Source organism: Pseudophryne corroboree, chromosome 6 (genome assembly GCF_028390025.1).
Source record: "Pseudophryne corroboree isolate aPseCor3 chromosome 6, aPseCor3.hap2, whole genome shotgun sequence".
Taxonomy (NCBI): Eukaryota; Metazoa; Chordata; class Amphibia; order Anura; family Myobatrachidae; genus Pseudophryne; species Pseudophryne corroboree.
The window spans coordinates 171,916,384-171,932,188 of record NC_086449.1 but is presented as its reverse complement, the minus strand read 5'-3'; the positions used below and the strand labels follow the sequence as shown (position 1 = coordinate 171,932,188).

The 15,805-nt window shown below is 44.1% G+C and overlaps 1 protein-coding gene across 1 annotated transcript in view; it reads right to left on the bottom strand.

Moving 5' to 3' along the window:
* LOC134936836 (tetraspanin-15-like) overlaps positions 1-15,805 on the bottom strand; it is a 535,165-nt gene that overhangs the window by 251,405 nt on the left and 267,955 nt on the right. The window contains exon 3 of the mRNA XM_063932111.1: positions 3,720-3,794. Within this exon, the coding sequence (XP_063788181.1) occupies positions 3,720-3,794 (75 nt within the window). The remainder of the gene's footprint in view (positions 1-3,719; positions 3,795-15,805) is intronic.

The window sequence follows — 15,805 nt, the reverse complement described above, 5'->3', positions numbered from 1 at the left end:
TCTTTTCGAAGCTGTTGATTATCTGCGTTTTTTTTTACCCACACCTGGTTTTGCACTTATTAGTATTGTGGTTTTAAATTCTGCTAGCAAAAACATAAATAATAATTGGCTTTTGGTATATAAACCCCAAGGAGTGCAAAAAATAAATAAATAAATAATGCACCAAATCTAAAAATAAAAATAACGAGAAATAAACTAAAAATATATTTAATACATCAAATCAAAACTAGAGATTTGGTTCTCCAGAAATCTGAAACCATGCAAATTTTGTAGATCCGTACCAAACTAAAACCTGGTCCGGATCTCTCGAGGGGATCAGATCTGAATGAAGTCCTGGTTAAGATCTTGCAGCGGTTCAGAATTAGATTTTAAATCCAAATTTTGGGTTTTGGATTGCAAAAACTGCATGATATTTTAGCTGTTTTTATAGATTTTTATCGATTTTTTTAACCAATGTTTTTATCAATGTTTAACTGAACCATATATTCTAAAAATGCCCTGACTGTACACTGTAAAATGAACCAAAACTCTTGGTGCAATAATACGTCCTCTTCTCAGTATATACATGTCAAGCAACAAAAATACTGAGTGTAAGGTCCCTCTAGTAGGCAGATGAAGCCTGGCCTGTTTTAAGGATCTCACCAATTGTTGCTATGTACACAGCCAGATGAAATATGACATAAGTGTATACTGTATTGGAGGTGTAGTATGGTATGCCGGCAGTCGGGCTCCCGGCGACCAGCATACCGGCGCCGGGAGCCCGACCGCCGGCATACCGACCGCCGGCATACCGACCGCCGGCATACCGACAGTGTGGCGAGCGCAAATGAGCCCCTTGTGGGCTCGCTGCGCTCGCCACGCTGCGGGCACGGTGCGGGCACGGTGGTGCGCTACGCGCGCCACGCTATTTTATTTTCCCTCCAGGGGGGTCGTGGACCCCCACGAGGGAGAATAGGTGTCGGTATGCCGGCTGTCGGGATTCCGGCGCCGGTATACTGTGCGCCGGGATCCCGACAGCCGGCATACTGAAGACCACCCGTATTGGATTGGGGTGCTGAGTGGGTTTGGCTAGTTCAAAGTACCTGGGCCTAGAGTATCTAGAAGACAGGAGTGAAGAGGAGGTGTAACCACACTCCACAATGATGTTACCAAGATCTCTTCTGCCTTACGGTGGTGCACACTTTACCAACAGAGTCCATGATGGGGTAAAGCCACATCCTCCTACGGAGACCATTGCCCCACATTACAAGGAACCGTCTGATATCTCAGCTTCCAGACTCAAAAAACAAAGTAAAAAACAGTGAGCAGGTTAAAAGCTCCTTATACTGTGTATAGTAAATCTGTGTGCAGAAGATCATAAAAAGATAACGTGGGACCCAGCCAGATCTAATTATGTAACACAATTTATTAACTACAAACAAGCCTTTAAAATGCAAAGTAAACCCCTCTTTCCTACAGTAATTCACAAGGAAATGTCAGTAATATAAATGGATGTCCACCTTGATTCAACATAGCCACGATAAATGAAGTTCTAAGTGTTGGGGAAGTCAATAAGCATCATTGCATTATAGACAGTTTTGGAATATGTGCACATCTTACGCAGAACCCCCCCCCCCCCCCCCCCCCAAGAAAAAAAAAAAAATTCAACAAAGTCTTCATGAACCCCCGAGTATCTGGAACAGTGGGCAGCAACTAAAACATTTAAATACTCATGATACGTCTTAATAACTGATTTTAAATTGACTCATAGCTTCTGTCTAGCCTTACGTACTCACATCCACCACCAACTATCTCACCTCGTAATGCAGCATTTTCTATAACCTCTAGCATTTCTCTTCCATTAGCAGATAAATGCCTCTGACGCATGTATGCCAGCAAGTCCTTTCATGCACTGATACTAAGAGATGCAGCGTGAAATCATATCTACTTAACCAGGAGTGTGAGAATCTGTCAGCGCAGCGCAGCGCAGGGCATGCTGTGTATGAGACAAAGATGCCAAGAAAGACAGATTGATGACTCACAAACAGAGCAATTCACCCTCAAGTCTTTTGTGAAGATAGCACTCCGGTAATTCCAACTGCAAAACATCAACACTGGTAACCCTTTCCTGCCAGGGACAGGTATAAGGGAAAAGGATTACCGGAATGGCACTGCTTAGCCTTCCATAGCATACAGCAGTAAATCACAAAGTGCGCTGTCCAAGGTCCTGCTGTGAGTGTAAAAAAGGAAGAAGGTACAGTATCATAATGTGGACAGGGTGCTCAATAAGGGCTACAAGGTCCACTGTGAAAATACTCCAGGGCCAGGTTCATTAAATGGGTGTGGCCAACCTTGTGTGTGGTTAGTGGCCACGCCCCATTACGCACACCTTGTTCCTTTTGAGGTGCTATGCTGGAGAAGGCATGGTTACAGAATACTGGGGATGTGGCTGCACCTACTTGGCTGTCTTTATTTAAAAATCAAAAAGTGTATACAGTAAGTTATAATTACAACCATAAAGGCAAATATTTGTGTGCTTATTATTATACATTTGTGTTATAATCAATAACTGAGCAGTGACATAGCTATGTATTACCTTCATACATATACCAGCTATGTGTGTATGAGTTCAGAGCATCCATTTTTCTTTTTCACTTTGTGTACTTGAGATTGTTTTGCAACGTTCATATTCAACTTTCTTAAACTAGGGGTCTATAAAGTACAAGCGTTGCCTATTTTAATGTTTGGAAGCAGAAAGGAAACAATACTATAAGCATTTATTATAAACAGTTATGTATATGGTGCATACATACTATGCAGCACTTTACAGAGAATATTAATTACACATTAATCTTCGCCCCAGTGGAGTTTATAATTTATATTCCCTATCACATGGCCACACATAAACACTAGGGTAATCTTTTATTAGTAGCCATTTAATTTACCAGTATAATTTTGAAGTGTGAGAGGAAACTGAAGCACATGGAGGAGACCCACAAAAACAGAAAGAACATACACACTCCACACAGATACATCCTTGGTTGGGAATTGAACTCATGACCTCAGGGCTGTTAGACAGTAATGGTAACCACTACACTAACTGTGCTGCTCACCAAAGAGCTGATAGAATTCAGCATATGCATGCCTGCCACAGTGCAAGTCTATTTTTTAAATTGCACATGCCCATTTTTAAATGCATGACATCTGTATCAGCTCGGAGCATAACGACACCACCACTCACTAGCTAGGTCTGTAATGCTGCTACTGTTTCTGTCTCAGGAGGTCAGTGCTCTTCTACCTTTTCACAGTACTAGGGCACTGCTAAAATCTCAGCCTAAGTGACAGGCTTACAGTTTTCTAGGTAACAAATTCTATGCAGACATTGGTGAATTCATATATAGAAGCATAACAAGTTCTTTCATAAATTACCTATATTGCTGAGATTTGTTTTTGTCTTGTTTTGTAACACAAATTCTGTACAGTTTTTATCTGCAATATGAAGTCTGTGGGATGTAAAGCTAGGTGTCTGATGGAGATGGTAGGGGGTCAAAATACTCCTTTAATACTTTGCTTTTTAACAGATCTAATACACATTTTTCACGCTGTGAAGATTGAAATGTTTCATTTACCTTTTAAGAGTAAACTCCAGATGCAATTTACCTATCAGTAGGCACCATGAAATCAACATGGCAACTGTACACAACTTGGGGACTTGGTGCTTTCAGAACAGAGGAACTTACCTGAGTTTCACACACCAGTTCAATGACAATCAGCAGGAGCTCAATAATGAATATAATAAGCAGCACCCAGAAGAACTGAGGAAAAGGAAAAAGCATGGGTTAGACTCAGAGCTTAGGGTGCACATTTTCAGAAATGCATTCAGTACTAAGAATATCACAAATCCCATAACACCCTCCCTCCCCCTTCCCCACAAAGTGCACCACTGCTCCCCACCACGCGATTTCATTTGGAGTATTACTTCTGATCTACTGAGATTGTGGTCTTCCTTTCCTGAAGTTGTTATGGTTTGGGCAGGGATATTGTGCAGGAAATATAAAATGATGCCATGTGATTACTCCCTAAGACCTGCATTACAGTACATAAATCCTGTAAGTGCCTTGTTTTGTAGTTGTATAGTTGTGATGCACGCAGCTTTGTTGTATAGTCTGGTGTGATAGTTCATCTGAACTCCATTGGGACCAATACATACTGACTACAGGAGTGTATAAAATAAGCTTCTATAATGTTGGTCTCCTCCATGTTTAAGGGGTCGCACGATGCTTGCTCTAGTGGTGGAGCTTCTTAGAGTCTTTTGTCTTACATTTTCAGAAAGTGGTCTCTCTCAGATATGTTACTGTCCTACTTGATCTGCAAATATTTTATTTTGTATTAGTTGCAGCTGGGGTTAATGAACTTTTATGTTATTTCAATAACCCCCCTCAGTTGCTGATGAGCACATGATGTACATGATGTTAGCATATTATTAACTAAAAATAAATTTCTTGTGTGGTACGGTTAATAAAAAATGTTGCTGGGACCATTTAAATCCCACAGCAAAGCTGGCATCATGCTTGAAGGAATAAGCTTTAATAAGGTAAGCCAAACCCTTGACAGTATATGCTACATACAGAAACAAATTATTTTACCTACTTTTTCTATTACACTTTGCTAAATGAACTGGTACAGTGTAATTTCCTTTTAATATTAGATTCATTGTCTTGCCAGTAACCTGTGCCCCTCATTTTATCTCTGCCATTTCAATGAATGGAGTACAAGTCTCCAGCGTATTAAAATGTCATGTGTCACAATTAAAATGCAATCAACAATGCATCCTGTAAGGAGAGCAGGATATGTCCCAACTTGTCACTATGTCACTGGCTGTTCATGTTGCTGGATATTAACTGATCACATAAGAGAGAAAACATCTTTCCGCACAAATCCCCTGTGACTTGCAATGTGTCGTCACTAACACTGTGTTCTTATATTGGTATTAACCTCTGCGCTTCTAGAAAATGACAGGAAATGGAGCGCTCACGTCTCTTGTCCCCGCTGCAGTGATGATGAATTAGGTCATTAGACCTGAATGAGACTGAAATGTTTTCCACAGATAACAGGTTCTCTTAACTCTTTGTTGCGATGATTGATATACTAGAGAACGGGATTTGTCTTACAAAATGATTAGTTTCAAATATTTGCATGCTTTAAATATACAGAGGTTTAATAATGGAACTGATTAATGGTATCCAGAACCCCACTTACACAGAATACACTAGTTTACTTGATGGGTTATGTTTATCACTTGGGAGCCATGCTTTTTCCAGTAGAAAGAAAGCAGTCTGCTAAGTAGATCCGCATGGCAAACTTCTACAGGCAATGATACCTATTGATTTTGCAATTTGGTGATGCCACATCTGCTGTTATGAAAAGCTCAACTATCAATTCTGAAGTAAAAAGAGACTGGTTGTGGATTGAAAGGAACATAAGGAGGACAGAGAGCCCATTTAACTACAGGCTGTTGGCCAATCCAAACCTGGTGGCTGAACATCCTAGTGGCAGAAGTGTTACTGCGAGGTGAGAGCCCAAATTTTCCAAATTTGGGACTGTACTGCACTGTCAGCGGTATCCGGTCTCTAGGTCGACCACACTTAGGTCGACCACTATTGGTCGACATGCATTAGATCGACAGGGTTTCTAGGTCGACATGGTCACTAGGTCAACATGACAAAAGGTCGATATGAGTTTTTCACAATTTTTTTCATTTTTTAAAAACTTTTTCATACTTTACGATCCACATGGACTACAATTGGGAACGGTAACCTGTGGCAAGCGCAGTGGTAGCGAAGCGAGGCACCTTGCCCGAAGCTGCGAGGGGACACTGCACTAATTGGGGTTCCCGGTCACTCTATGAAGAAAACAACAACAATTAAAAAAAAAAAACCCATGTCGACCTTTTGTCATGTCGACCTATTTTGGGTGTAGACCGTAGACACTGTCGACCTAAGTGTGGTCGGCCCTATGAACCACACCCCTGTCAGCACCCTGCTGCTGTTTACCCATCACCCAGCTACAAATATAGGGCCTAATTCAGACCTGATTGTAGCAGAAACTTTGCTATCAGATGGGCAAAACTATGGGGGTCATTCCGAGTTGTTCGCTCGTTATTTTTTTCCGCTACGGATCGATTAGTCGCAAACTGCGCATGCGCAATGTACGCAGCGCGCCTGCGCCAAGTCAATTAGCTCAAAAGTTTGGTATTTTATTCACGGCGTAACTACGTTTTTTCTTCGTTCTGCTGATCGTAGTGTGATTGACAGGAAGTGGGTGTTTCTGGGTGGAAACTGGCCGTTTTCTGGGAGTGTGCGGAAAAACGCAGGCGTTTCAGGGAAAAACGTGGGAGTGTCTGGAGAAACGGGGGAGTGGCTGGCCGAACGCTGGGCGTGTGTGTGACGTCAAACCAGGAACGAAACTGACTGAACTGATCGCAGTGTAGGAGTAAGTCTCGAGCTACTCAGAAACTGCTAAGAAATTTCTATTCACAATTCTGCTAAGCTAAGATACACTCCCAGAGGGCGGCGGCTTAGCGTGTGCAATGCTGCTAAAAGCAGTTAGCGAGCGAACAACTTGGAATCACCCCCCATGTGCACTGCAGGGGGGGGGGGGGAGATATAACATGTGCAGAGAGACTTAGATCTGGGTGGGGTGTATTAAAACTATAATCTAATTTGCAGTGCAAAGATAAAGCAGCCAGTATTTACCCTTCACAGAAACAATATAACCCACCCAAATCTAACTCTCTCTGCACATGTTACATCTGCCTCCCCTGCAGTGCACATGGTTTTGCCGATCTGCTAACAAATTTGCTGCTACGATCAGGTCTGAAGTAGGCCCATAGGCAGAGTACACTAGGAACCTGGGGGGTGATTCTAAGTTGTTCGCTCGCTAGCTGCTTTTAGCAGCATTGCACACGCTAAGCCACCGCCCTCTGGGAGTGTATCTTAGCTTAGCTGAATTGCGAACGAAAGATTAGCAGAATTGCGAAAATAAATTTTTAGCAGTTTCTGAGTAGCTCGAGACTTACTCACAAATAGCGATCAGTTCAGTCAGTTTCGTTCCTGGTTTGACCTCACACACACGCCCAGCGTTCGGCCAGCCACTCCCCCGTTTCTCCAGACACTCCCGCGTTTTTCCCTGGCACGCCTGCGTTTTTCCGCACTCTCCCAGAAAACGGCCAGTTTCCGCCCAGAAACACCCACTTCCTGTCAATCAGAAATATTACAACGGTTAGTGAAGACAAGATCCAGTGAGCTCCCATTCACATGAGAGGATGAGGAGGTTCACTGGGAGAGACCAAGTAAAGATGTGAGGTTAAGTAATTTAGAGGCAGGGGATTTTGTGGGGATATCAATAGCGATGTTATAATCACCTAGGATAATAAAGGGAATGTCAGAAGTGAGGAAGCCAGGAAGCAAAGTTGTCGAGGAATTTGGTGGCAATGCAAGGGGGTTGGTAAATGACAGCTACTTTAAGATGGACAGGTTGGAAGAGGCGTATAGCATGGACCTCAAATGTAGAGAATGTAAGGGACAGTTCTGGGGGTTATTTGTTGGTAAGAGTAACTAGAAGGTAAAATGACTCTAACCCCACCCCCTTGACGACCCCCAAGTCGGGGGGGTGTGTAATTAAACTACAGTATACATATTAAGATCTTTTACTCTTTCTGGTTAAGTTTTGTGATGTAGGCCATGCACCATTTTAGCTGCCCTTCTTCTTTGTACAGTCTCTAATGTATTTATATCCTTCTGAAGATATGGCCTCCAGAATTGAACACAGTATTCTAGATGAGGCCGTACCAATGACCTATACAGTGGCATTATTACTTCTCTCTTTCTGCTGCTGATTCCTCTCCCTATTCAACCAAGCATCTGAGTTGAATTTCTCATTGCTTTGCTGCATTGCTTACCTGCTTTTATGTCCCCTGAAACAGTGACTCATAGATCCCTTTCCTCCTCAGCAGTTTCCATTATAGTGCTATAATGCTAACACAATTTTATAAAGATAAAAAGAATTGCTGCAATACTATAACTAGAATTGTAAAACCATTAACAAAAACAACTAAGCTTTACCCAACTAGCTGACATTATTATATTCCTTTTTCCTATAAGTATTATCTGCTACACATAGTACATACTGTAGTATTAGAATAGATATTCATTATTCACTAATGAGCTTCTTTTAGTTATTGTAAATTATTAGATAATGCAATAAATATAATATAAAACTCAGAAAGTGGGCAAGTAATAAAAAACTGGGAGCCCGGGCACATGCTGGTTTTAAAAATGTTGCTATACAGTGAGATACTTTGATAAAACTTGAATGCTAGGAAGATCAGTCAACCATATACTGTATATATAGTAGCTTGCAGCTTCACAATGAAAGATCAGCACAATGTGGTAGGTGTTATGGGGATAAGGGAATGCCGTGGTGCAAGATATGCTGCAAAAGCAAATAAAGTACATAGACTGGGAAAAGAGGAGTAAATTCATGGTATAACTGACCAGACTGTCCATTATATCTGTTCTCTACTCCACAGCTAGACTTATCTTTCTATCGTGATGCTCCACATCTGCCTAGTCCCTGTCGACAAAACCTGCACTTGCTCCCATTCCCATACAGAATCCTCTTCAAACTCCTCACCATCCATACAGGCCCTCTCTAACTTTACTGCCCCTTACATTTCCCTACATAATCCCTCCCACCCTCTCCGGTTGGCCAAAGACCGTCGCCTCCCCTCTATCCTGGTCACTACATCCCATGTGCAAATCCAAAGGAACAAGCTCTCTTGCTCTATTAAACTCTCCCAGACCTTCCAAAGCTTCAAGCGGGCACTGAAAACCTATCTGTTCATCAGAGCGTACCCTTACACATATATTAGTCTCAAGGGCGCTCTCCCAACCTCATGCCTTGGCCATTTCTGCCTTGCTTACTTCCTGCCACTGGGCCACCTTCCGTTTGCTTGTGCCTGTCTCTCCCACCACCCTCTAGATTGTAATCTCCTTGGAGCAGGACCCTCTTCCCTCTTGCACTTCAATTCCAGCTCTCTCCCACTCAGTGGAGGGAATTCAAATGTTTGAAAAGTCGGTTGGATGTCTGTTTTTTCCTGTATATTAGAAAAGAAAAAACAGACTCCTGACTGACTTTTCAAACAATTGAATATCCCCAAGTGACTGTTCATACCCACATTTCTTCTCGCTCGTGATTGTTCATCTCTTCCAATGGCTGCCTGCTCCTAGTAGAACCCTGATTACTCCTTTGCTTCCTTACATGTCATCTGTATTGTGTACTGAGAATTGTGGTGGTGCTAATTGTTACCTGTGCTCTGTTTTACTTTTTCTGTAATGTTAAGTTCTGTGTACCCTGTATTGTTCTAATGTGTCATATGTACGGTGCTGCAAAACACTTGTGGTTCCTCATAAATAAAATGTAATAATAAGATTTTACTTACCGGTAAATCTATTTCTCGTAGTCCGTAGTGGATGCTGGGGACTCCGTAAGGACCATGGGGAATAGACGGGCTCCGCAGGAGACATGGGCACTTTAAGAAAGAATTTAGATTCTGGTGTGCTCTGGCTCCTCCCTCTATGTCCCTCCTCCAGACCTCAGTTAGAGAAACTGTGCCCGGAAGAGCTGACAGTACAAGGAAAGGATTTTGGAAATCCAGGGCAAGACTCATACCAGCCACACCAATCACACCGTATAACTTGTGATAAACTTACCCAGTCAACAGTATGAACATTAACAGAGCATCAGTTCAACCCTGATGCAACAATAACATAGCCCTTATTGCAGCAATAACTATATACAAGTATTGCAGAAAAAATCCGCACTTGGGATGGGCGCCCAGCATCCACTACGGACTACGAGAAATAAATTTACTGGTAAGTAAAATCTTATTTTCTCTAACGTTCTAGTGGATGCTGGAGACTCCGTAAGGACCATGGGGATTATACCAAAGCTCCCAAACGTGCGGGAGAGTGCGGATGACTCTGCAGCACCGATTGAGCAAACAATAGGTCCTCCTCAGCCAGGGTATCAACTTGTAGAACTTAGCAAAAGTGTTTGAACCTGACCAAGTAGCAGCTCGGCATAGTTGTAATGCCGAGACCCCTCGGGCAGCCGCCCAAGAAGAGCCCACCTTCCTAGTGGAATGGGCTTTAACTGATTTTGGCAGCGGCAATCCAGCCGCAGAATGAGCCTGCTGAATCATGTTACAGATCCAGCGAGCAATAGTTTGCTTTGAAGCAGGAGCACCCAGCTTGTTGGATGCATACAGGATAAACAGTGACACCATTTTCCTGACTCTAGCCGTTCTGGCTACATAAACCTTCAAAGCTCTGACCACATCCAGTAACTCGGAATCCTCCAAATCACGTGTAGCCACAGGCACCACAATAGGTTGGTTCATATGAAAAGATGACACCACTTTTGACAGAAATTGTGGACGGGTCCGCAATTCTGCTCTATCCATATGGAAAACCAGATAGGGGCTTTTATGTGACAAAGCCGCTAATTCTGACACACGCCTAGCCGAAGCCAAGGCTAATAGCATGACCACTTTCCACGTGAGATATTTTAACTTCACCATTTTAAGTGGTTCAAACCAGTGTGATTTCAGGAAACTTAACACCACGTTAAGATCCCAAGGTGCCACTGGAGGCACAAAAGGAGGCTGAATATGCAGCACTCCCTTACAAACGTCTGAACTTCTGGTAGAGAAGCCAACTCTTTTCGAAAGAAAATGGATAGGGCCGAAATCTGGACCTTAATGGAACCCAATTTTAGGCCCAAAGTCACTCCTGACTGTAGGAAGTGAAGGAAACGGCCCAGCTGGAATTCCTCTGTAGGAGCATTCCTGGCCTCACACCAAGAAACATATTTTCGCCATATACGGTGATAATGTTTAGCTGTCACGTCCTTCCTAGCCTTTATCCGCGTAGGAATGACCTCGTCCGGAATGCCCTTTTCTGCTAAGATCCGGCGTTCTACCGCCATGCCGTCAAACGCAGCCGCGGTAAGACTTGGAACAGACAGGGCCCCTGTTGCAACAGGTCCTGTCTTAGAGGAAGAGGCCACGGGTCCTCTGTGAGCATTTCTTGTAGATCTGGATACCAGGTCCTTCGTGGCCAATCTGGAACAATGAGGATTGTTCTCACTCCTCTTTTTCTTATTTATCCTCAGCACCTTGGGTATGAGAGGAAGAGGAGGAAATAAATAGACCGACTGGAACACCCACGGTGTCACCAGTGTGTCCACAGCTATCGCCTGAGGGTCTCATGACCTGGTGCAATACCTCTGTAGCTTTTTTTTTGAGGCGGGATGCCATCATATCCACCTGTGGCAGTTCCCACGACTTGCAATCTGCGTGAAGACTTCTTGATGAAGTCCCTACTCTCCCGGGTGGAGGTCGTGTCTGCTGAGGAAGTCTGCTTCCCAGTTGTCAACTCCCGGGATGAACACTGCTGACAGTGCGCTTACGTGATTATCCGCCCAGCGAAGAATTCTGGTGGCTTCTGACTGAATCAGAACCAGTTGGTCGCGAAGCAGGGTCTCCGCTTGACGTAGGGCGTTGTATACGGCCCTTAGTTCCAGGATGTTGATGTGAAGGCAAGTCTCCTGACTTACCCACAGAGCTTGGAACTTTTTTCCCTGTGTGACTGCTCCCCACCCTCGGAGGCTTGCATCCTTGGTCACCAGGATCCAGTCCTGAATGCCGAATCTGCGGCCCTCGAGAAGATGAGCACTCTGCAGCCACCACAGGAGAGACACCCTGGCCCTGGGGGATAGAGTGATTAACCGATGCATCTGAAGATGTGATCCGGACCACTTGTCCAGTAAGTCCCATTGAAAGGTCCTCGCATGGAACCTGCCGAAGGGAATAGCCTCGTATGATGCCACCATCCTTCCCAGGACTCGAGTGCAGTGATGCACTGACACCTGTTTTGTTTTTAATAGGTTCCTGACCAGTGTCATGAGCTCCTGAGCTCTCTCTATCGGGAGATAAACCCTTTTGTCTAGAATCATGCCTAGGAAAGGCAGATGAGCCGTAGGAACCAACTGCGACTTTGGAATATTTAGAATCCAGCCGTGTTGTCGTTACACTTCCAGAGAAAGTGATACGCTGTTCAGCAACTGCTCTCTTGATCTCGCTTTTATGAGGAGATCGTCCCAGTACGGGATAATTGTGACACCTTGCTTCCGCAGGAGCACCATAATTTCCGCCATTACCTTGGTGAAGATTCTCGGGGCCGTGGAGAGACCAAACGGCAACGTCTGAAATTGGTAATGACAATCCTGTACCGCAAATCTGAGGTACGCCTGATGAGGTGGATAAACGGGGACATGAAGGTATGCATCCTTTATGTCCAGAGACACCATAAAATCTCCCCCTTTCAGGCTTGCTATGACCGCTCTTAGCGATTCCATCTTGAACTTGAACCCTTTCAGGTATATGTTCAGGGATTTTAAATTCAATATGGGTCTGACCGAACCGTCCTGTTTCGGGACTACAACATGGTCGAATAATAACCCCCTCCTTGTTGAAGGAGGGGAACCTTGACCACCACCTGTTGAAGATACAATTTGTGAATTGCAGTTAACACTATTTCCCTCTCGTGGGGGGAAGCCGGCAGGGCCGTCGGTGAGGGGGCATCTCCTCAAAGTCCAGCTTGTATCCCTGAGACACAATATTGCCCAGGGATCCAACAGGGAGTGAACCCACTTGTGGCTGAAATTACGAAGACGTGCCCCCACCGGGCCTAGCTCCGCCTGTGGAGCCCCAGCGACATGCAGTGGATTTTGTAGAGGCCGGGGAGGACTTCTGTTCCTGGGAACTAGCTGTGTTGTGCAGCTTCTTTACTCTGCCCCTGCCTCTGGCAAGAAAGGACGTACCTCGGACTTTCTTGTTTCTTTGTGATCAAAAGGCTGCATTTGATAATGTCGTGCTTTCCTAGGCTGTGCAGGAATATAAGGCAAAAGATCAGAATTACCAGCCATAGCTGTGGAGATCAGGTCCGAGATCCCTTCTCCACACAATCCTCAGCCTTCCATATACCTCTTAAGTCGGCATCACCTGTCCATTGCATATCTACAGGACACGTCAAGCAGAAATCGACATAGCGTTGACTCTAGAACCCAGTAGACTTATGCCTTTTTGGGCATGTTTTATATATATATCTTAAGACAGCATCTTTAATATATATATCTATATATATATATATATATACATATATATATATATATATATATATATATATATAGTAGGGTCTCAATCTCTGCTGATAAGGTACCTGTCCACGCTGCTACAGCGCTATAAACCCATGCCGACACAAACGCCGGTCTGAGTAGTGTACCAGAATGTGCACGCTATCTGCAGGATCCCTGAGGATAGCTGTTAAGTCAGGGCTACCTTTTGGGCAAACGTGACACCCTAGGGGAAGATTCCCATCGTATCCTGGCCCTAGTAGGGGAAGGATACTCCCTGAGAATTCTTTGTGGGAAACTGCAGTCTCTTGCCTGGAGATTCACGCTCTTTTTCATCATGAGAGGAGGGAAATTTACCTCAGCTTTCTTCCCCTTAAACATGTGTACCCTTGTGTCAGGGACAGATGAGTCATCAGTGATATGCAAATCATCTTTTATTACAATAATCATATATTGAATACTTTCCTGCCATTTTGGCTGTAACTTTGCATTATCGTAGTCGACACTGGAGTCAGACTCCGTGTCGATATCAGTGTCTATTATGTTGGATAGCGAGCATTGAGAGACTCTGAAGGTCTCTGCGACATAGGGACAGACATGGGTAGATTCCCTGTCTGTTCTCTAATCTTTTGTGCAATAAATTCACCTTAGCACTTAATTACACATATCCAAACAGGTGTCGGCGTTGTCGACGGAGACACCCCTCACACACATATTTGTTCCATCTCCACCTTAGGGGAGCCTTTTACCTCAGACATGTCGACACACACGTACCGACACACCACACACTCAGGGAATGCTCATCTGAAGACAATATGTATGACAGTATGCTAGCACACACCCCAGCGCTATTAACCCAGGAATAACACAGTAACTTAATGTTAACCCAGTAGCTGCTGTTTACGATGATTTTTGCGCCTAATTATGTGCCCCCCCCCTCTCTTTTTACCCTCTTCTCCGTGTATCTGCAGGGGAGAGGCTGGGGAGCTTCCTCTCAGTGGTGCTGTGGAGAAAAACATGGAGCTGGTGAGTGCTGAGGAAGAAGCCCCGCCCCCTCGACGGCGGGCTTCTGTCCCGCTTAAATATACATTTTCTTGGCGGGGGCTCATACATATATACAGTGCCCAACTGTATATATGCTAAACTTTTGCCAAAGAGGTCCCAATTGCTGCCCAGGGCGCCCCCCCCTGCGCCCTGCACCCTTACAGTGACCGGAGTATGTGAGGTGTGTGTGGGAGCAATGGCGCACAGCTGCAGTGCTGTGCGCTACCTCAGTGAAGACTGGAGTCTTCTGCCGCCGATTTCGAAGTCTTCTTGCTTCTTATGCTCACCCGGCTTCTGTCTTCCGGCTCTGCGAGGGGGACGGCGGCGCGGCTCTGGGATCGGACGACAAGGGTGAGATCCTGTGTACGATCCCTCTGGAGCTAATGGTGTCCAGTAGCCTAAGAAGCAGGACCTATCTTCAGAGAGTAGGGCTGCTTCTCTCCCCTCTGTCCCACGATGCAGGGAGTCTGTTGCCAGCAGATCTCCCTGAAAATAAAAACCCTAACAAAATACTTTCTTACAGCAAGCTTAGGAGAGCTCACTGAACAGCACCCAGCTCGTCCGGGCACAGATTCAAACTGAGGTCTGGAGGAGGGACATAGAGTGAGGAGACAGAGCACACCAGAATCTAAATTCTTTCTTAAAGTGCCCATGTCTCCTGCGGAGCCCGTCTATTCCCCATGGTCCTTACGGAGTCCCCAGCATCCACTAGGACGTTAGAGAAAATAATAATAATAATAATAACAATAACAACATCATGATTTAGCACCTATAAACTCTGTTGAATCAATGCCCAATACTTTTTATATAATATAGCAGCCACATTGTTGATTTAAGTAGAACCTGGTTTATCTGGTTCTGCGTATTGACAGTCAGAATTACTTGAGCATGCCCTTACAGTACTCGTCTACACTTGCCCATCCCTTCCCTGTTCTCCCGCTTCAATCTTAAGGGATTGTAATGTAAGATGTGACATAAACGAACACTAATGTCTAAATAGTGAGCAGTAAGAAAATAAATTTTTTTGTATCCAACTAAAACGGGTTAATGTCCTAATCCACTTGAGTTATATGACCTTTTCATAAGGGTTGTGTATATGTTTTTACAACATGTTTCCCCATAGATGAGGACAAAGTGTATACCGTATGTGTAAATCAGGGCTAAATTGGTATTTTTGTAACAAGAGAGAGAAATTTCCATATTCACTTGATATTCTAAATTCATTTGGAAGAACCCATATGACATTAAGAAGCTCCTGTAACATAATTTGGCTTTTAAACACACAGGATACTGTACGTGCAGTGATTACATTTGCTCCTTAGGCAAAGCAGAACTTTGAGATGTTTTCTGCTTCTAAGAATCAGCAGGAGGGTGACAGATCAGTAACCTACTGGCATTTACACCAGGACCATGGAGAATAGCAGCAACAAAAAATAACCATTTTGTTAATAATCAAAATTTACTCTGTCTGGACTTTATTCTTTGTGAATGTGACAGAGTCTGGGGCAGAGATGCGCCATTGCTA